At 36.8% G+C, this 22,480-nt stretch overlaps 1 protein-coding gene across 1 annotated transcript in view; it reads left to right on the top strand.

The window, feature by feature from the left end:
• Positions 1 to 22,480, top strand: part of AFG1L (AFG1 like ATPase) — a 190,347-nt gene that overhangs the window by 54,064 nt on the left and 113,803 nt on the right. Inside the window, exons 4-6 of the mRNA XM_069077098.1 lie at positions 3,120 to 3,221; positions 4,775 to 4,905; positions 21,527 to 21,626. Of these exons, the coding sequence (XP_068933199.1) occupies positions 3,120 to 3,221; positions 4,775 to 4,905; positions 21,527 to 21,626 (333 nt within the window). The remainder of the gene's footprint in view (positions 1 to 3,119; positions 3,222 to 4,774; positions 4,906 to 21,526; positions 21,627 to 22,480) is intronic.

Genomic DNA, 22,480 nt, shown 5'->3' with positions numbered 1-22,480 from the left:
TTCTTACTCTGTTGCACAATCTCTCCCTGGGTGCTAGAGTGCTCCATGAGTGGCATACTACTGACCCAACCAGTCCCCAGTGCCTGGAGATCTCTCTGTCTTCACTATGCTGAACTGGACTGAACAAGTATTTTCTGGATTTCCCCATAAGATTTAGCCTAGTACATTTTCTAGATCGGTTTGGAGGAGTTTTGTGGAGAGGAACTTGACTATCCTGCTTTTTACAACTCTGCCATCTTGACTTCCAATTCTTAACATTCTTAAATTATTCCTCTTTGAACTCTTTTCAAGATCAGTTGTTTTTAACATCAGATATCTTATATTTTCTCAACCTTTCCATTTTATTCTAACATTTCTTACAGTTTTATGAAGTTAATGATTTCTTTTTATGTCTGTTCTACTTTTTTTTTTTTTGCCTTTTGGAGGGTAGTTGTGGTTAAGTAACGTGCCCAAGGTTACATGGCTAGTTTTTGTGTGTGTGGGTGTGTGGGTGTTAAGTGTTTGAGGCCGGAACCAAACTCAGGTCCTCCTGACTCCGGGGCCGGCACTTTTCTCACTGCGCCACCTAGCTGCCCTGTCTGTTCTACTTTTCAAAGGGTTTTTACTTAGGCAAGATTTACCATTCTCTGTTCTAAACTAGTTTCTTTTCTTCCAGAGATTTTATTTCATTTAAAAATTTTTTTACTTCATTTTTTCTAGGTATTTCATGTCTTTATGAAAAATCTATTTTTTTGAGTCTCTACTTGGAGTTATTAGGGAGTTACTCTGTTTTTAGGTTTGATTTTGGGGTATCTTTCACTCTATTATAAAGGTTCTTAACCTAGGGTCCATAAACTTGATTTCTTTTTTTTTTTCTTTTTGGAGGGGGGAAAGTTGGGCAATTAGGGTTAAGTGACTTGCCCAAGGTCACATGGCTAGTAAGTGTTAAGTATCTGAGGCCAGATTTGATCTCAGGTCCTCCTGACTCCAAGGCTGGTGCTCTATTCACTGTGCCACCTTGCTGCCCCCAAACTTGACTTCTTAATATTTTTCTAACTGTATTTTAATATAACCAGTTACGTTTATACTCCTATGTATTTAATTTTATGCATTTTAAAACATTCTGAGAAGGGCTTAGAGTAGGGATCAAGGCCACCAAAAAGTCTAAGAACCCCTGATCTATTATAACTCTTTATAGTGGCTTATAGTTTATTAAATTTACTCATATTTATAGCCTTAGATCCAGAACTGGAGTTTTGTGCCAGGGCCTAAGGTTCATCTTCTGTTGACCCATTAAGACTGTGTTGTCAGCTCTGCACAGTCTCAGGCTGGATCACCTCCTATTCTTGTCCTGACCTTCACCTCCACAGATTTCCCCTTCCCACACACACACACCCTGCCCCCATCTTTGAGCTTCAGCAGGTTGGATCTTCAGGATCTTCTATGGTGTTTCAATACAGATTTCTAGGGAGTGCTGCTACTGCTCCTGGTCACTTCCAAGGTCCCTTCTGTGTGTTTCAGACCACCTTGGGGCTTTCTTCGGGGAAGCCTTCTGCTCTGCTGCCTCCAGACCTGAAACCCTAAAGGCAACAGGTGTCCCTGGCATCTCTAAGCAAGCTGGAAGGCTTCAGGCTACTTGGATTCTTCTGACCTTGGCTTTGCTGGAGGCCCTCTTTACTATTATCTGTGGGCTTTTGGCTGACATTCTGATGTAATTCTGAGATAGAAGGCATTTACAGTGGTTTTTCATTAGATTTCCATATCATTATTTGGTCTAGTGCAATTTTTAGGTTTTAGATGAAGCAGGTACTTGTGTTGAGGCAACATTTTCTTTGGAAGCTCATTTAGGGGACTTTCTGGATCCTTGTAGTTATATTTACTTTATATATGTTTTGAAATGTACAGAAAAGATGCTGACCTAGTAAAATAGACAAAGTTTCCTTACCAGGGCTTTCTCTTTGCCACTGAAAAAATAGACTGAGTCCCCACTTTAACTCTGATATTTGTACATATTGTTTCCTCCAAAAAACTGTAAATTGTAGGGACTTCCCCCCCTCCATACCCCATAGCTGACATGGTGTCTGGCCCACCTTGGGTAGTTATTAGTAAATGGACCACAGAATAAAATCTAGAGATGGAAGAGATACTCAAGACAATTTAATGTATTCTCCTTATTTTACTAAAGAGGAAACTGAGGCCCAATGGAGCCTCAGGTCTGAGACTCTCACCCAAGGTCAACTCAGCTAGTAAGCTGCAGATTTGGGATTTAAATCCAAACCCTCTGTCTCCCAAATCCAGCATGATTTCTGTGTCCTGTGCTGCCTCTCAAACGTTTTTGAATAAATGAATGAATGTAGTGTACTTAATTTTTTAAAAACATATTACACTTTAAACAATTCTTAAACTCTCATCTATGGCTTTCACTTGTTTTCAGCATTGGTGACCAAATCACCAGGATGCTGTTAGATGTTAATATTTACTCCTCTTTCAGTGTTAGGTTATTTCCATCCTTTCCAACCTACCAAATTGTCTTTCTCATTGCCTTGCACCTAATAGAAACACAACACATTTCTTGAATGAATGAATGTAGTTACTATTTTTAGATCACTAAAAACTAGCAAAGAAGACTAACAGATAAAACTCTAAGTTTAGTAAGTCTCTAAACACATCATGTTTATATTGGGAAGAACATTGACACTGGAGTCAGAGGACTTGGGTTCAAATTCTCCCTCACATACTCACTGCCTTTTTGACTCTAAGGAAGTACATTTAATTTCCCTGGTCCTTGGTCTCTTCATTTGTTAAGGGAGAGTGGGAGTGTTGGATTAGGTGGCCTCTCATATTCTTCCCAATCCTACGTCTATGGTCCTTTTGTCTTACATGTATGTAGTTTCTCTTTCATTATTAAGTCAAATCCTGTAATTCATAGAAACAGAATTTTAAGTGGGGGAGTAATACCAAATTTGTATTTTTGGCTAGTTTAACACAGAAAGTTGATCGTCCTTCCCAACAAAGAAGACTTGTGCTATTCAGTATAAAAGAATGTGGTTTCATTAGCTTAAAGCTAATGAGCCATCATTACAGTAATCAGTATATACTGTTTAAATTAATAGTGGATTCTGTTTTTTTTCCCCCTTAAGGTACGGGAAAGACAATGGTGATGGACATGTTTTATGCTTACGTAGAAATGGAGAGGAAAAAGAGAGTCCATTTTAATGGCTTCATGCTCGATGTACACAAAAGTAAGTGAATGTGTGGATTGATTTGTAAGGAAGTGACCTTTTTAGTGAAAAGAAGATTACAGGATACCTCACCACCATGTGCTTTAAATGCTGTTTGAATGAACTTAAAGAAAAAAAATTCAACTTTGTTCAGAATACAAATAAAATCTTATTTTATTTGGTCTCATTTGTTTTGTCTGATATTGGTTATTGACCTTGGAGTATAATCCTGAGACAATGATGATGATTCTAACAGTGTGTATTTAGATGGCTCTTTAGTTTATAAATTGCTGCCACACCTTCTCTCGTTTCATCTTCACAGCAACCCTTTGAAGTAGGCAAGGTAGGTATTATTATCTATATTTTACAGATGAAGAGACTGATGCTCCAGGAACTTAAGTGACTTTCCCAAGGTTATAAAGTTATCCAATCAACAGAGGAGCTAGAACTAAGATCTTTTGACTCCCCATCTAATGTTCTTTCCGTGATACCATGTGGACTCTCTGATCAAATACTGAAAAAGAGAAGAGAAGGAAGGCCTTTTGTCATGGAATGCTCCTGCATAGCATACAGTCATTTTAAATCTGGAGGAGGATATAGGTCATCCCCAGGTGAAATGAGTTTCACCAGAGAGGGAAAGAGAATTGTCTTGACTGTGTATTGGGATAACCATTAGTCCATTGCTTTTTGGCATATTAAATTGAACCTGTATTATATTCAGAAGAATTTTAAAAAGAATATAGTTTTTCTTTTTCTAGATTAAGGGGAAAAGGAGACATGATTCCAAACTCAAGTATTTTAAGAAGTTTTAACTGATTGATCTTATCCTTAGGGATATTGACTGTTATTCCCTACCTCTACAACATTTATGTTTTAAATTTGAACTATATCATTTTGTACTTGCCAGTATATTGCTTTCTGACTCATCTCACACATCTTGTATTCGTGAACTTACTCAACTGGGTGTGTGCTCTGATATCTTTATATTTACAAATATCTAGGAGAGGAATGTGTACAAGGTAGAGTCTCAATGAATGCTTGTTGGATAAATGGATGACACAACATTGAATTAAATGGTTAGAATATATGTTAGAGAAAAAAAAGAGCCCCATGACTGCTGCTTACATATAGGATCATAGGATTTAAAGTTAGATCTTACATTAGCCAACATTCTGAAGAAACTGAGGCCCAGGGAGGTTTGGGACTTTGCACAAAGTCACACAGAGCAGAGATGAGATTTAAATCCACATGTTCTGACTCCAAATCTAGTATTCTTGTCTGTACATGTCTAATGTCACATATATATCATCCACTTTGTTTTCCATAAAAGCTAAGTATAGATATGTATCTTCCTGGAATCAAGATTTGGGCAGAAAGACCTCTCAGATTGCTCTAAGCCCTAATTTTTGAGGCTAAAGAGTTATCCTCTCTGTAATAAAATTATATTCTGTGTAACTTTAAGTTCATTATTTGTTTCCACATTATAGTTGTACTTGTATGCCTTTTCTGACATTAATAAACCTTTAAAGTAATTTTAATGTAATTTTTCACATCTCTGTTTTCATCCATTTAAGGAATACATCGCCTTAAACAGAGTTTGCCAAAACGGAAGCCAGGATTAATGGCCAAATCATATGATCCAATAGCTCCTATAGCTGAAGAAATTAGTGAAGAGGCATGTCTCTTATGTTTTGATGAGTTTCAGGTAATGTGAAGATTAATGAGCATATTTGATGATGTTCTGAGCTAAGTATTAATAGGATCCTAATTCTCTCTTTTTCTTTTGCTTTTTTGGGGCAGGGGGGTGGGGGGCAGGGAAGACAGGGCAATTAGGGTTAAGTGACTTGCCCAAGATCACCCAGCTAGTAAGTGTTAAGTATCTGAGGCCGAATTTGAACTCAGATCCTCCTGACTCCAGGGCCAGTGCTCTGTTCACTGTGCCATCTAGCTGCCCTGCATCCAAATTCTTTTTCTGGTTTTGCCACTTATTTGTTGTTTGACTCTCAGCTCTCGATACCTAGGTTCCCTATTATACAGTTGGTTCATTTTTCTCCTAACTTGTAGAAATGACAAAAAGATTAATAAAATAATATCCGTAAAGACCATTTAGGTCAGATGTTCTTAACCATTTTTTGTTATCATGGACCTTGCCAGGAGCCCATGGATCCCTTCTCTGAATAACATTTTTAAATGGATTTCCTTTGGATTGCAAAGGAAATCAATTATATTGAAAACTGGTTATTAGAATACTAAAAAAAAAAAAAGTTCATGGATCCCAAGTTAAGAACCCCTGATTCAGAGAGGTTTAAAAAAAAAAATACTATGTAAATATCAATGCTCTTCCTCATTGCAGTGAACAGTAATTGTGGAGTGAGGACCGATAAAATTATTGTATACTTACTTTGTATCTCACACCATACCCAGAACATTGCCACCATGTAAGAAGTACTCAGAAGTACTGAATACTCAGGAAATGTTTAAAGCAAAATGTTACTTTGACAATATGACCAAAAGGAGTAGTTGATTGATATCTCTTTAATATACAATATGATTGACTAGTTATTATAAGAAAAGGAAAACTAGTCTACAGAAAGAAAATAGAAGCTTCATTTATGGGAGTTTTACATATCAAAATTTTGAAAAATTGATGCTCAGAGACAAATATAAAAACTAAAATAGCTTCTTGTTCAGGGTAAATGCAGTCTGGACAGAGTCTTTACTCCTCCCATGCACTTCCACTTGATATCAGGAGGGGATGTGGTCACATGGCTGCATCTCCAAATTATACCTGATTAGGGCCCCTCTAGCAATTAGGAAGAACTTAAGCCAACATAGCCTTCTCTGCACTTAAGGAGCAGAGACTATGACCAAGACTGTAACTCTCATCCTTGAGCTACATTGGAAATGAAGTGACCTTTGTTACATTCTCTGCTTCTTCCTATGTTAGAGAACCCTTTCTCTCCTTAGACTATACAGTTCCTTTGGATTCCATAAGGAGAAAAGAATAGAGATAAAATTTTGCCTTAACATAATAAATTTCAAAGGTAAAAGAATAAAGCTACATGTAATCTTCCCATCAATATCATTGAATTGATGACTATCGAATATCTTTGGTGAATCAAATTCCTTTATAGTTTTTATATTGTCCACTTTTTTGGGGAAAATGTTCCAAATTTTATACAATCAGCATGGTACATTTATCAATTTAAAGTAATAAAATAAAAGCTTCTTTCCCTAACCCCCAACTCCTTCTCTGATCAACTTTAGGGAGTGAGCCAAGTGATAGATGTTTTTATTGTTCTCTTCATGAAAGAGTATATAAGATGACATTTTAGCTGAACATTTTGTTATACTCTTTGATTGGCATGACTTGGGCCCTAAGTAAAAATATCAGTTGAAAAAAATGACTACTTTAGTGATTTTTCCTTGTTTTTATGTTAATGCTTACTTTTCAGGAAGGAGACACTTTATTGTTAGCCTCTGGGTCAGGAAACTGACTTAAAAAAATAAATTTTTTTTCGCAGTGAACAGAGCACTAGCCCTAGAATCAGGAGGACCTGAGTTCAAATTCGGTCTCAGACACTTAACACTTAGTAGCTGTGTGATTTTGGGCAAGTCACTCAACCCCAATTTCCCTGCTCTCTTCACCTCCAAAAAGCAAAAACAAAACCAAGAAAAAATGTTTTTCAGTATATAGTTTAATGAAGTTTTTTTTTTTAATACCTCTGATTTGTATCACTGGATAAAGACAAATTACTCCCCTCTTGGAAGTTCATTAACTTTGTTTTATAAAGATTTGATTTGGCAAATTATCCTTTCTTATAACTAGATGGATAAATCAGTTTTAATCACTATTGCCAGAGTATAATCAGAGACAGCTAGGAAGTACATCAGATAGAATGTTAGACTTGTAGTCAGGAAGATCTGAGTTCAAATCCTGCCTCAGATGCTTACTAGCTGTGTTACCCTGGACAAGCCCTTTAACTTTTCAGCCTCGGTTTCTGTCTCTGTAAAATAAGGATAATAACACCCACCTCACAGAACTGTAAGGATCAAGTGCTTTTCAAACCTTAAAGTAATTTTTAAAAGTCAGCTATCATTATCACAATCATCATCAAAGTTCTCTGTGGCTATGATTCATTTATTTATTTATTTATTTTAAGCAATAGGGGTTACGTAACTTGCTCAAGGTTACACGGCCAGTTATTTCTGGGTGTGGTGCTGAGTATCCGAGCCCGGATATGATCCAGGTCATCCCGACACTAAAGCCGGTGCTCTTACTCGCTGAGCCACCTGGCCGCCTCTATGTGGCTGATTCATTAAGCCTAATATGCAGCATTTTCTGTTTTTACAAATTTCTTAGGCCCTGCATTACCACTGCTTTCCTCCAGGAAGAGCAGCAAGTTATGAATTCTAGGGTACTGTCCTATCAGGGCAGTAAGATGTGGGGAAGGAATGCTATTGACTCCCCATACTTTTTCTCAAAGTAGGATAGCTATAGGATAATTCACACAGATCTGCCAGTGAGTAAAAATCATTGTTCTCTTTGAGCATTATAGTCCTAATGACCTGAAAATAAGCTTAGTGCCTCTGAAAAGGAAGCAGGTAACCACTTCTTATTGATGCCATTGTCTGTTGGTTTTAATTATCTCAAGAGTTGTTTGAAAACTAGTAATAATGAAGTTGCATTAGTTTGAGTCTTTGATGGACCTGTGATCCCATCATTATGATCACTGCTTCAAATAATGATGATCGTAACCCAGCCTTTTTATCCTTTCCTATTCTTGTCCATAGGGCAGCTAGGTGACTCAAGTGAATAGAGTGCTGAGACTCTTCCTGAGTTCAAATGTGGCCTCAAACACTTATTAGCTGTGTGATGCTGGGCAAGTCATTTAACTCTGTTTGCCTCAGTTTCCTCATCTGTAAAACGAACTGGAGAAGGAAATGGTAAACCACTGCAGTATCTTTGCCAAGAAAACCCCAAAAGAGGTCATGAAGAATGGGACAAGACTGAAAGACAACTGAACAGCAACATTCTTGTCCACATATTCCCATAAATCCCCCCTGGAAGAAATGGGGGTGGGGTTGGGGAGGTGTTTCCTCAGTGCTCTAGGGAGTTTCCCTTGAGCTCTTTTGATCTTGCGTGGATACCATTGGAACATGTGAATCTCTATCTAGCCCCATGACTGTCCTCCTACATTTTCTAGATTTCTCTAATCTTTTCTAGATCTTTCTATATCTCTCTAATGATGCTTGTGATAGTACTTCCTTGGGGGAATTCTTCATTGATAAGATTTTGTAGTCTTCTCACACTCACCATATACCTCTCTATTGACCTCTGGGTGATCCTTAACTTTAATTCTTCAGAGACTTTAGTATTCCTTGATTTGCAGCCATACAATATTACTAGAAGAAGACTGATATGAAAAGGATAGATTTTTGTTTCAAGAGAAACTTGTGTCCTTGAAAGCACCTGCAGTTTCCCAAATGCAATCCAGTCAGCTTTTCTCCTCTCCAATTCCAGGCTCACTGTCTGTATATATTGTCTCTCCAGGACTTATACTGATAGATCAGCTCTGTGGATTTTCCATCCATTAGCCAGTGTGGACAATAAGCATTCTTCATCCATTTGGTTTTTCCCATGCGTATAGTTAGGAAATGGCAGTATCTCTGTCAAGAAAACCCCAAACCAGGTCATAAAGAGTCAGACATGACTGAAAATAACAACAACAATAAACAGGCCAGCTCTTTTGAATGATCATGGATCCCACTTAGGAGACATATTCTAGAGCTCAAACATACAGCAATAATATGCATCAGTATACTGCTTCTGCAAACCAGAGTTTGGAGGACTTCATAGGAGCATTGATTTAGAGCTGGACAGGACCTTAGCAGGACAGGTTATTTAGTCCATCCCATCATTTTATAGATGAGCAACTGAGGCCTCTCAGAGAGGTTCAGTGACATGTCCGAAATCACACAAGTAGAAAGTGGCCAAGCTTGGAATTGATCCTAGACCCTCTGAACCTAAGTCCAACATTCTTTCCACTTTGCCACTTTACTCTTTATAGATAGCCAACTTTTCTGTTTGGACTGTGCTGTATAGCCTCAGTGACAGTGACATATCTTTGGGAAGAATACATTTTCCTTTTTTATGCCTTGTTTGATATTAATCATTAAAGAGTCACCAAAGAAAGTTGTCTCTATTGGGATGATTTTCAAGGAATCTGGAATGATTTTGACATGTTTAAGGTAGTATTTTATTTTACTGAACTAAATGCTTTTTTATAGTTGAAAAACAATAAACAGCAGAACCTTGTGTTTTTTATGCTTTTGAGTTAATATTGTGACTGTAAAGATATCTGCTTTGGAATAATATTTGTGAAAATCTACTGTTCCTTTTGTATACATTCTTCAAGGATGAGCTTAATACTGGTACATTCTATTCTTATTTTAAAATTTGAAAATATAGGAGATTAGGCACATATGACTATAGTTTTTGATATTTTCTAGATTAATTTTTTTGGGGGGTAATAAAAAGGTCTTAATATTTTTCTATATCTTTGGTATCTTTGCCTCCTTCAGTCCAAATGTGGTGGCTCCACTGTTATTGATGGGAAAAGAATTTGTTTTAGAAATCTTTATAGATTTCTCCCCTTATTTTTCATCTGTTTATTGCCCTCTTGTCAGTTTTTTTTTTTTTTAAGCAGTTGAGGTTAAGTAACTTGCTCAAGGTTACACGGCCAGTTTTTTTTTTTGTGTGGGTGTTAAGTATCTGAGGCTGGAACCTATCCCAGGTCCTCCTTGGCTGGCGCTCTTACCCACTGCGCCACCTAGCCACCCCTCCCTCTTACCACTTTTATCTTTAAATGCCCTCACGATTATGTGTCTTGTATATCTTGCCAAGCTTTTTGTGGCATACCTAATATATTATATATTGCTTTATTTTTTTTAAGTTAAAACAAAATCTTTCCTCCTTACCTACTGATTGTTTCCATCAATCCATACCAGAAAAGTTTCTTACTGGTCCTTGACAATGGATTAAGAGCCTATTAGTCTTTTGATCTTTTCTTTCCTAATTTTGTGATCTCTGTAGACTATGTACATGGGTAGAAAAGTGTGATTTTTCAATTCAACAAACATTATTAAATGCCTATTGTGTATGAGGCTTTGGGAATATAAGAGAATATTAAATAGGTCCTGCCTTCTGGGAGATAATTTGAAGAAAGACAGAATACTCACAGCTTGAGGAAAGGATGGGAAAAGCTTCTCAGAGGAGTTGATGCCCAAGCTAAACCTTGAAGGAAGTTAAGGATCTCAGAGGTATTGGGGAGAACCTGTATTCCATGACTGAGGATAGCCTATGGAATGTACTAAAATAGGAATAGAATATCTTACTGCTGACATTAGCTGGAAAAGAGCAAGGGAGAGCAGAGGTTTGGAAACCTTGGAAATCCCAAACAAGGGGCAGACATTTATCAGATAATCAATCCTAAGTGTCTCCAGAGCAGAGCCTCAAGTAATGTGCTGTTATGCTGTCAAAGGGGGTGAGCTTAAGCTAAGGTAATGAAAATTTTCTTGTTATACCCTTTGAAAGAGCCATCCTCAGACCCCCAAATGGTGGATTTTTATTTCTTTTGAATCACACATTACTCAGAAACAACTTTAATTTTTACTCTTAGCCTTCATTCGATTTTTTTCTTCACTTTTGTTTTAGGAGTTTTTGAGAAGGAATTGGTTGGGTTGCATACCCTAAGTCCCATTTCTCAAATCAAAAAGAAAATTAAAAAGACTGCAGAAAAATCTCAAATAGTTATAGAACAGGTCTCAATGACCATATTTAATTATACGTACCCCTACACATACAGGAAGATATTTGCTTTCAGCTTTTACCTTTTGCTCATATTTTGGGAAGACCAGTATGTTTGTAACTCAGAATAAAAAATTTGAATGCGTTCATTATAATATAAATGCATTTTCTTCCAAATTTGTCCTTGTGCATCAAATTTGGCCATATGTGTTATCAGAGTAGGTAGCTTATTCATTGTCATTTGAGAGATATTGGGCCAGAAATGATGGCCCTGGCCACTTGGTAGGGGTAGAAAGCCAAAGATGACCTTTTCCTGTATAAATCTTTCCTGAGGTCAGCCCTGGAGCTGATTCCTAAAGAAAGAAGCTCAGAAGGAAAGAAGACAATGAAAGGAGGTGAGGATTATGTCAGGGGTGCTTCATCCCTAAGTGTGGGCTCTGTTCAAAGAAGCAGAGGGACTCTCCTAAAACCTAGGGGTTGTACAAACAGTGGAAATGGACATGTCCCTGTCAGTTTTGCCAAGGGGGCATGATCTAAGGCGAGGTGTGTTTACTACTCTATTGGCCTATGCTCTGGTCTGTGAGTGACCACAGGCACTCTTTTCTGCCCTGGAATTGTAAGGAGAGTCCTTGCTCCTCTGCAGCTGGGACTGACACCCAGGCTGCAACTTAGATCTGAGTATGGGCAAAGCGACAGAGCCCTGCCCCCAGTTCCAGCAGAGAACCCTATAATTTCCTTTCGACCAATTGCTTGAGCCCCTACCATCTGTTGGGTTGAGAGCTCCAGAAGCAGCTGCTACAGCTGCTGATTCATTCACTCCCAAGGCCTGCTCCCGGTTTGCTGGGGTTTGGTCCACCAGCACTGGACTGTGCTCCACTCTCACCCTTGTGTGACACACCTTTCTTGCCAAACTTTTAAATTGTCTTGGACTGCAAAATTTTTCCACCCCATACTTTTTTCGGTTTTGCCACTCCAGGTTTTGTTTTAGGGCATCAGTTAAAGGTCTTTTCAGGGATTTTGAAGGAGAGTTCATGTCCCTGCCTTCTTTCCACTATCTTGGCTCCTCCACCCCAAATTATTATTATTATTATTTGCTTTTTGGAGGGCAACTGGGGTTAAGTGACTTGCCCAAGGTCACATGGCTAGTTTTGTGTTAAGTATCTGAGGCTGGATTTGAACTCAGCTCCTCCTGATTCCAGGGCCTATTCACTGCGCCACCTACCCACCCCTCAAATTAATTTTTAAAAGGGAAAAAGTCAGACTGGAAGGCATGTTGAAAAGTTAGGACAAAATGAGTTCAAATCCAGCCTTAAACACTTAGTAGCTGTGTAACCCTGAGCAAATCACTTAACCTGTGCTTCATCCTTCAAATCTAATCAGTTGCCAAAGTCTGTTGATTCAACATTTGTTAACAGCTCTCAACTCTGCTCCCTTCTCTCCTGGGGTACTGCCACCACTCTAATTTCCTCATGCTGGCACTATTACAACAGCCTTCTCTTTAGTATGCCTGCTACATGTCTCACTCAAATCTAGGCCATATTTGACCCTATGATTTTCCTAAAGGTAAGGTGTAACCATGACACCCTTCTACTCCATAATTCCAAATGGTTCCCTATCATATCACCTCCAAGATCAAATAGAAAATCCTCTAGGTGTTCAGAACCTAAGCTCTTCCCTCTCCCTTTCCAGTCTTCCTTTTTCTTTTTTAAGAATTTGTTCAGTATTTTATTTTCCCCCACTTAAAATTTTTAACATTTGTTTTTAAAGCTTTGAGTTCCAAATTCTCTCCCTCCCTTCCCACCCTCCACCCCCTCTTTTGAGAAAGCAAGCAATTCTATATAGATTTTACATGTGTAGTCATGCAAAACATATCCATAATAGTCATACTGTGAAAGAAAACATATGCCAAAAAAAAAAACCTTAAGAAAAATAAAGGAAGTTAAAAAAAATGTATGCTCCAATCTGTATTCAGGCACCATCAGTTTTTTCTCTGGGGATGGATTGCATTTTTCATCACAGGTCCTTCAGAGTTCTCTTGGATCGTTGTATTGCTGAAAATAGCTGTCATTCACAGCTGATCATCTTACAATATTGCTGTTACTTTTTACCCAGTACATTTCGCTTTGCATCAACACATGCAAGTCATTTCGGGTTTTCTGAGAGCATCCTGCTCATCATTTCTTATAGTATAATGGTGTTCCATCATAATCACATTCCACAATTTGCTCATCCATTCCCCTGTTGATAGGCATCCCCTCAATTTCTAATTCTTTGCCCCCAGAAAAGAGCTACTCTAAATATTTGGTACATATAGATCCTTTTCCTTTTGGGATTTTTTTTTTTGGCTCTTTTGGAATACAGACCTAATAGTGGTATTGCTAGGTGAAGGAGTATGCATGATTTTGTAGCCCTTTGGGCATTGTTCCAAATTCCTCTACAGAATGGTTGAATCAGTTCATAATTCCACCATCAGTGAATTAATGTCTCATTTTTCCCACATCCCTTTGAACATTTGTCATGTACCTTTACTGTCCTATTAGATAATTTAATAGGTATGAAGCAATACCTCATTTAATTTTAATTTTTTAAATTTTTTTTAATAGTTTAAAGTTTTAATTTGCATTTCTCCAATCAGTAGTGAGTTAGAATATTTTTTCATATGGCTATAGATAACTTTGATTACTTCATCTAAAAATTGATTATATCTTTTGATCATTTATCAATTGGAGAATGGCTCTTTTTTTATAAATTTGAATCAGTTCTTTATATACGAGAAATAAAGCCTTTATCAGAGACACTTGCTTCAAAATTTTTTTCACAGTTACTATTGATAACTGTATTTCCCTCCATCCTATTTCCCCACCCTCATTTATTCTTTCCTCTCTCTCCTTTCACCCTGTCCCTCCTCAAAAGTGTTTTGCTTCTGATCACCTCCTCCCTTAATCTACCCTCCTTTCTATCACCACCCCTTCATTCTCTTATTCCCTTCCCCTCCTACTTTCCTATAGGGTAAGATAGATTTCTAATTTTCATTGAGTGTGTATGTTATTACCTCTTCAAGCTAATTCTGATGAGAGTAAAGTTCATTTACTTCCCCTCAACTCCACCATCTTCCCTTCAACTCCACCATCTTCCCTTTCACTGTAAAAGTTGTTTCTTGCCTCTTTTATGTGAGATGATTTACCCCATTCTACCTCTCCCCTTCTCTTTCTCCCAGTACATTCTTCTCTCACTCCTTAATTTTATTTGTTTAGATATCATCACTTCATATACATCTCACACCTGTGCCCTTTGTCTATATATATACTCCTTCTAACTACCCTAATAATGAGAATGATCTTATGAGTTACAAATATCATCTTCCCATATTGGAATGTAAACAGTTTAACCTTACTGTGTCCCTTGTGATTTCCCTTTCCTATTTACCTTTTTATACTTCTTTTAAGTCTTATATTTGAAAGTCAGATTTTCTATTCAGTTATGGTCTTTTCATCAAGAATACTTGAAAGTTCTCCATCTCATTGAATATCCATTTTTACCCCTGAAGGATTATACTCAGCTTTGTTGGGTAGGTAAGATTCTTGGTGTAATCCTAGTTCCTTTGCCTTCTGGAATATCATATTCCAAGCCATCCTATCTTTTAATGTAGAAGCTGCTAAATCTTGTGTTATCCTGACTGTGATTCCACCATAGCTTTCTGACTGCTTCCAGTATTTTCTCCTTAACCTGGGAGCTCTGGAATTTGGCTATAATATTCCTGGGTATTTTCATTTTGGAACCTCTTTCTGGGGGTGATTGGTGGATTCTTTCAATTTATATTTTACTCTCTGGTTCTAGAATATCAGGGCAGTTTTCCTTGATAATTTCTTGAAAGATGATGTTTAGGCTCTTTTTTGATCATGGGTTTCAGGTAGTCCAATAATTTTTAAATTTTCTGTCCTTGATCTATTTCCCAAGTCAGTTGTTTTTCCAGTGAGATAAATCACGTTGTCTTCTATTTTTTTCATTCTTTTGGTTTTGTTTTATTGCTTCTTGATGTCTCATGAAGTCATTAGATTCCATTTGCTCCATTCTAGTTTTAAAGAAATTATTTTGTTCGGTGAGCTTTTGGACCTCCTTTTCCATTTGGCCTTTTTTAAGGCATTCTTCTCCTGCTTGAATTTTTGGATCTCTTTTGCCATTTGGCCTAGTCTGTTTTCTAAGGTGGTATTTTCTTCAGTATTTTTGTGTGTGTCTCCTTTAGCAAGCTGTTGACTCTTTTCTCATGATTTTCTTGCATCACTCTCATTTCTCTTCCCAGTTTTTCCTCTACCTCTGTTACTTGATTTTAAGAATCTTTTTTAAGCTCCTCCATGGCCTGAGACCAATTCATAAGTTTTTCTTGGAGGCTTTGGATGTAGGATTTTTGACTTCACTATCTTCTTCTGAGTGTTTTCATTTTCTTTGTCACCATAATAACTTTCTGTAGTCAGAGGCTTTCCCCCCCATTGTTGCTCATTTTCCCAGCCTATTACTTGACTTTTAATTGTTTGCTAAAGTAGGGCTCTGCTTACAGGGTGGAGGGAGCACTGTCCAAGTTTCAGGTATTTGTGTGCAGCTGTTTTCAGATATACTTCTAGGGACCTATAAGTTTTCAGTTCTTTTAAGGTGTTGTGATCTAAGGAGAGGTATTAACTACTCTCCTGGCCCATGTGATGATCTGTGAGCAACCACAAGCACTCTTTTCTGCCCTGGAATTGAGAGGAGGGTCTCCCCTCCACTTGGCTGCAAGCTCTGCTATGCCAGTGCTCCTTCTTGCCTTGGGACCGCCACCTGGGACTGCAACCTGGGTCCAAGTATGGGCAAAGCAACAGAGTCCTGCCTCAGTGCTAGCAAAAAGACAACTGTAATCTCCTTCTGACCAGTTGTTTGACTCCCAACCATCTGTGGCCTGAGAGCTCTGGAAGCAGTTGCTTCTGATTCATTCACTCCCAAGGCCTGCTCCTGGTTTGCTGGGGCTGGGGCTGTGCTGGCACACCTGAGCTGGACTGAGCTCCTCTCTCACCCAGGTGCAGCAGCCCCTTTTTATTAACCTAAATCATCTTTGGCAGAGAGGTCTGGATACTGCCACTGCTGCCAGTGATTCAGTCGCCCTCAGCCCTTTCCAGTCTTCTTACACCTGTATTCCCACCCTACCCCCAGGCCCCATCACCTTTCCTCTATCTAATGACACTGGTCCCCTTGCTGTATCTTGAACAAGACACTATTTCCCAAATTTGGGCATTTTCATTGACTGTCTCCCATGCCTGGAATACTCTCCCTTCTCATCTCTGCCTCCTGACTTCCTTCTGGTCCCAGCTAAAATTTCACTTTCTACAGGAAACTTTTCCCAGTCCCTCTTAATTTCAGTACCTTCCTTCTATTGATGATTTCCTGTTTATCCTGTATATAGTTTGTTTATTCATAGTTGTTTGTTTATTGTCTCCACCATTAGATTGTGAGTTCCTGGAAGGCAGGGACTGACTTTTGCTTTCTGTGAATCTTCAGTGCCTAGTTCAGTGGCTGGCACATAATAGACACTCATAATAAATGTTTATTGATTGACTAACTCAGTTTCCTCAACTGTAAAATGGGGATAAAAATAGCACCTATTTCCCTGGGTTGTTGTGAGGATCAAATGAGATGATATTTGTAAAACACCACAGTGATTGGCACATCGTTAAGGGCTTAATAAATTCTTGTTCCCTTCCCTTTCACCTCTTATGTTTTAGGACATCAGTCAAACTTTCCCTTCTATATTAGGGCTTGGCATGCCACAGCCAGCAGGCCAAATACTTAGGCCTCCCCCATTTTTGTAGACCTGCAGGCTAAGAATGCTTTCTTAGCTTGCAGTAGTACAAAAAATGGGACTGGAGCTGGTCCTTGGGCTGTAGTTTTGCTGACCCCTGTTCTATAGCATAATACCTCTGGAAATAACCCACTCTCATTATGTTATGACCATACTTTAGAATTATAGGATTACAGAGTCAGAGTTGGAAAGAACCTAGATATCATCTGGTCAAACCACTGTATCTTACAGATGAGATTACTGAGGCTCAGGCAGTTTGGGTGACTTGCTCAAGGTCATATAAGTAGTAATTTGAGGAACCAGGATTCAAATTCAGGTTTTCTGACTCTATACCTTTGATAGCAGCTGTATGTTTTACCTTACTTCATTTTATATAAATCATTTAAATATACACTAAACACTATAAAACTAATTTTTATACATTTTACCTTACTATGGATTCTCCGTTATTATCTAGATGCTATAAATTCTGTATAGTTCAGGAAGAGATTATGCATTTGAAGGAATGTATTGTTGTAGAAGGAATGTATTGTTATGTTTTGTAATAGTTTTAATATATAAAATATTGGGTTGTTTTTTTGCTGATTAGATGCCTCTGAAAATGTCCATCAAAATTATAAGATTATATATTAAGTCTATACTCATCTTTTTTTCTCATTTTGAGTTTTAGTGGGTAATGGAAAAATATATTTTTAAAAGTGAGTCTTAAATTTTTAGTTGAAAAATAAGTATTTTCAGTTGATAGAGTTCGAAAGTCTTTTTGGAGTAGCGACCTGGTAGGTTCTAATACTGGTAACTCAAGGGTTCCTTTAATTATGAAGAATCTTTTATTTATCAATTATCTGTTCCTGTTTTAACAAAATTCTTATCCATAAAGTTTATCCCAGGATGTTTGATCTTCGTTTATAAATATTGAACATAAAAACAAATGCAAATCTAACTTAACTGTAATCTTTGTCTTCATGTAGAGGATTTCTCAATATGGCTTCTAAAGGCTGCTATAAGGCAAGCAGTGGCTTCTTATTGAGCACCCCTCAAAAGGGTCATTTTGTCCAAAGGACACAATGTAATTTTTAAGTTGATTTTCTGTAATGAGCCATTAGAATTCAGTTTCTTACCCTTATTTATAGCTAATGTGAATCTCTTGTTTTTGTTTTTAATATTTTTAGTATTAAGATTGAGAGAAGGGCTAGAAAAATATCTTTAGTATGTTGGTAGAGAATACAGTATCATCTTTTAAGGGCATTTTTTTTCTATAAAAATGATTAATATTTTGATTGACTTGAAATTCAAATGGGAATAATATACATAGTTCCATGTTCTTAACAGTTGGGTAAGATATTTTAAGCAAATTCACAAATTCTTAGATTTTAGAGCACTTGCAAAATCAACTAGTACCTGAAAATTGTGTTATAAGCCTAGCTAATTTACCAGGGAAGGTTTTATGGGCCTCTTATTATTTTAAATCCACACTTAGCAACAGCTATATATAATGTCCCCTTCACTTTTTAATGACTCATATTAGTATGTATTCTTGAGTCTTAACCAATCTCTGATTGCTCTTGGATGAATTAAATCAATTCTAATACTTTAAGAGGAAAATAGTCATGGATTACTACTATTGCTTAATAAATTTAGTTAGATTCTAAGACCACAGTTTGAGTTAGCATTCAGATAAGAGATTATTTTCACTGCTGAGATTTAATTTTCTCATAAATCATCTTGGTGAACTTGAATAAAAATGGAATTTTATTTTTTCTGGTGTTATTGGTTCTAGTATTTTTCAAACTTTTCTGGATGGACTGTCTTGATGTTTTTAAACAGCTGGAATAAAATTGAATACCCTTTTAAAAGATTTCTAATGATAGGCATCTTTTTCTGCTGTTTTCTATTTAGGTTTTTTTTTGTTACTATGATCATAATTTTGTGGACATCATTATACTCAGTGAGTCTGATTTTTAATGACATTTTTCATGACTTTTGAGGATATTGAAAAGCTTTTGAATGAAAATGTCACCTCTATGTAATATGCTAAATAGTCTAGAAAACAATTCTGATGAACAGAATAAGACAAAAAGATACTTCTCTATATAGTATCAATATCTTCTTTTAAAAATAGTTTTTTTAAAACAATTTTTACCAACCAGAAAAGCTATTAAAAGCCTCTAATAAAAACTAGACGCTTATTTTTGTGCTAATACTAATTACTGATAATACATGCTTATGTTTGTCATTCATTATATGGAGCTGTACCAATCAGTGGATGACTGAGTCTCAAGCACTTACACATGTAAATTAACTATTAGATTTTTTTCCTTTTTACTTAAGTGAGTTATAATGGAAAGCAACTCTAGGTCATAAAAAATCTTTTCTCTTAAATGCTAATGAAATTTCTCCATTCTCTCCATTAGCAGACTACCCTTATTGGTAATTTGTAGCCTTCTCTTTTGTTCCTGGTGGTAATGAATGCTGGGTACTGAAAAAGCCTGAGCTACAGAATGCCTTGACAATTGTCTTCTGCTTACTTATACTGTAAAATTGCTGCTCCCTCGCCGAGCTGTGTAAGTAAGGGTACAAGATCAAAAGAGTATAAATTGGCACCCAAGTAGACAAAGTGACTCTTGCTTTATTAATTAGCTATAGCTTTCACAAGTTAATTCACTAGATCAAGGCAGACAGATCAAAATTCTGTAACATAAAACACCAAATTTTAACTTGGAAAAAAGCCTCTTATTCATTGCTTTTCTCAACTTTTTCAGTTTAAACCTTTACTGCAGTATAAGCTAAATGTTTTAGCTTGGGACACAAACCTGTTTCTGTTAAAAGCAAAATACACACACACACACACACACAGACATAATAGTCATGAACAATTTTACAGACTCTAACTGGGTAACTTTTAATTGACATAATTCTTTTTGAAAAGTCAGTACCCAAAATTGTGTATCAGGAGTCCAATTAAAAATGCAATTGCTTCTAAAATTTGCAGGCATGTTCTGTCCTCTCATCAGAAATGCCACTGGTGTTTAAGCATTTGAAAAGGACCTTCTATGGGAGTGTTTTTGCGGAAGCTAAATTTGACAGTGATCCTAAGCTCCAAATTAAATAATGTGAGCACCACTTTCCTTTTCATGTTAGAGGGTTTTTGAGAACACTTTGGAAGTTCCTGATGTCTTAATAACTTAGGGAGCCTTCAGAAGACTCTCTTTAGTTAATATGTTTTAAAGTTGTAGCCTGAGAAAGAAGGGGAAAAAAAAGCCTCTTCCATATGTCTCCCCCAAACCTTTTATTGTTGTTTTTACTATAGGCTAGCTACAGTCTGAAGGAAGTTATAAATTTGTAAGTATCTTGATTGCCATAGGCTTCATTTATTAAAAAACATGACAACTCAACTCCATAGAAAAAGATTATTTAGGCGTCCATCTAATTATACTTTATTAACAGCTATGCTTAAAGCATGTTAGATTCTGAGGAATTTAGGTTTTAGATTTTAAAAATAATTTATTACATAGTTTGTCCTTAATAGATGCTTTTATTTTAACTATTTAATAGAATTCTGTCAGTCTTTAGGTTAACTTGGTTAAAACCACAGTAAAAGTTTGAAAATTTTATTGACTGTTCAAAATGTTCTCATAAAATAATATCACAAGTTATCATTATATTAGATTATCTAGAAACTCAATGAGTTTGAAGAGTTTAATGAATAGCCCTTCAAAAGTCTGAATGATTCATAACTGTACTGTTGCCTTTAAGGTTAACATATTAACCTTTACCTGTACAAAAAGATAACATCTAATAGAACTGTGTTTTAAATCCATTAAAAATATTATAATTAAGCATATATTTTCACTGGAATTTTTTTAATTTTCCAGAAAAGACCATTAATGTGTCTATCTCTATAATCTTAGCTCAAGAAAATAATTTTAACATTTGTAGTTTTTGTCAGGTTTTTTTTTTGGTGAGATTAACTATAGCAACCAATTCTCTGATTTTTTTTTTTTTTTAGAGAGAATATTTGTGTTTACAAGGTTATAAGAGGCTGGCTATGCTGGAAGTGACTGCAGTGCCTTTTGATTATTCATGGACAGTAATAGAAGGCACTTAAAAAGAACAATGAAATTGCTTATTTTTGTGATGGGCCATCTGTTGAATTGTTTTGTGCAACAATTGCACAATAGTATCTATGTCATATCATTCTATTTTCAACAGCAGCTGATTATGTCTAGCTGGCTACTTGTCCTTATTTCTAAAGTCCCATGACCATTTGAAGTCACCTTTCTGGGAACCTTTGCTAGAAAGGTAATAGAAATGTAAAACAGCCGGTGTGGTTTTTTTTTCTTTTCATTCTTTTTTTTCCTATGTTGCTTCTAATTAATTAGGTTTCCTAAATGTTTAGGATGATTTTCTGTAGTTCCCACCTGTAGTGGTATAATAGAAGTTAACAGGGAATCATTTGGTAATTTGGGTAGAAATGTTGGGCCTGCAATAAAGAGGAGACAAGTTTTAAAAGACTGCTGCTATACAGACTTCCATGCTTATTAATTATCTACCCTTTTCTTCACGGTGATAATTAGAATCATTCTCCAGGATTTTACTTTCAGCCTTTAGGAAAAAAAAAATGGAACTATCAGCAAATTTGTTAGAGCAGAAAGTGAAATCAAGATCAAACAAATGTGTTGTTGTCCACAGGTCACTGACATTGCTGATGCCATGATTCTGAAGCAGCTTTTTGAAAATCTGTTCAAAAATGGGGTCGTCGTTGTGGCAACATCCAACAGGCCACCTGAAGGTAAAAACAGAAATTGTGCCAGTATTATCCAGTTAGGTAGGCACACTGACGAGCTTTTGGGTTTTGTGATTATTCATTTTACAGTGGCTATAAGACTGGTGGTTTCATGTCATTGCTTTGTATCTGTGTTTAAGGGCTGCAAATCTAACTGGATATGTGAATTTTAAAATATATGTTTTGTGTACTTAAAGCAGTTAAACTTAAAAGGATCTCTTATTCCTGATGTACCTGCAGACCTTTTGTTGATTCTACAGAATGTTGTTTGTACAAATAAAAAAAATACTCAGGCTTTTCTGTTATTTTTAATGGAATGTAAAGGAAACTTGTTAAAAAGACCATATTCCATATACTTTTAAAAAGGACTTCAAACTAGGTGGCAATGCATGACTTAATTTATCTTTTCTTAAAAGCACCTATCACCACCTCTTTGCCAATGATTCATCTGCCCTTAGACCAGTCTCCCCTCTGCCATAACTAATGCATCTAGATTAGAGGCCCTGAGAGCTGTAGTTTCCACCCTTAGGCTCATCCCTAGTCAGAAGACTGAAGCTGTCACTGGCAGACCTCTTCCCTAATTTCAAGTCTTCTGGCCTAGGATGTCCCCAAATCTCAACTTCACCTGTTTCTGCTAATACTACCACCACCATACAGGTAAGAGCAGGTGGGGAGCAGGGGAAAAATTGGTAGGGGTTAGTTTGTTGAGGGTGAAATCTATGCCTAGGAAGCAACTTCACCAACACTATTGTTCTGGGGGGAAGGAACAAAGGGGAGTCAATATGAAGTTGCAGAGATAGTGACCTTCAGAAGCTACAGCTTTAAAAGTAGGCTTCCTTTCTTGGAAGTAATCACTGCAA

The sequence above is a fragment of the Petaurus breviceps genome, unplaced genomic scaffold (genome assembly GCF_028583685.1).
Source record: "Petaurus breviceps papuanus isolate PSGF00001 unplaced genomic scaffold, PetGlider_PUasm1.0 90977, whole genome shotgun sequence".
Taxonomy (NCBI): Eukaryota; Metazoa; Chordata; class Mammalia; order Diprotodontia; family Petauridae; genus Petaurus; species Petaurus breviceps.
The sequence above is the reverse complement of the archived record's forward strand: the minus strand, read 5'-3'. Positions and strand labels throughout refer to the sequence as shown.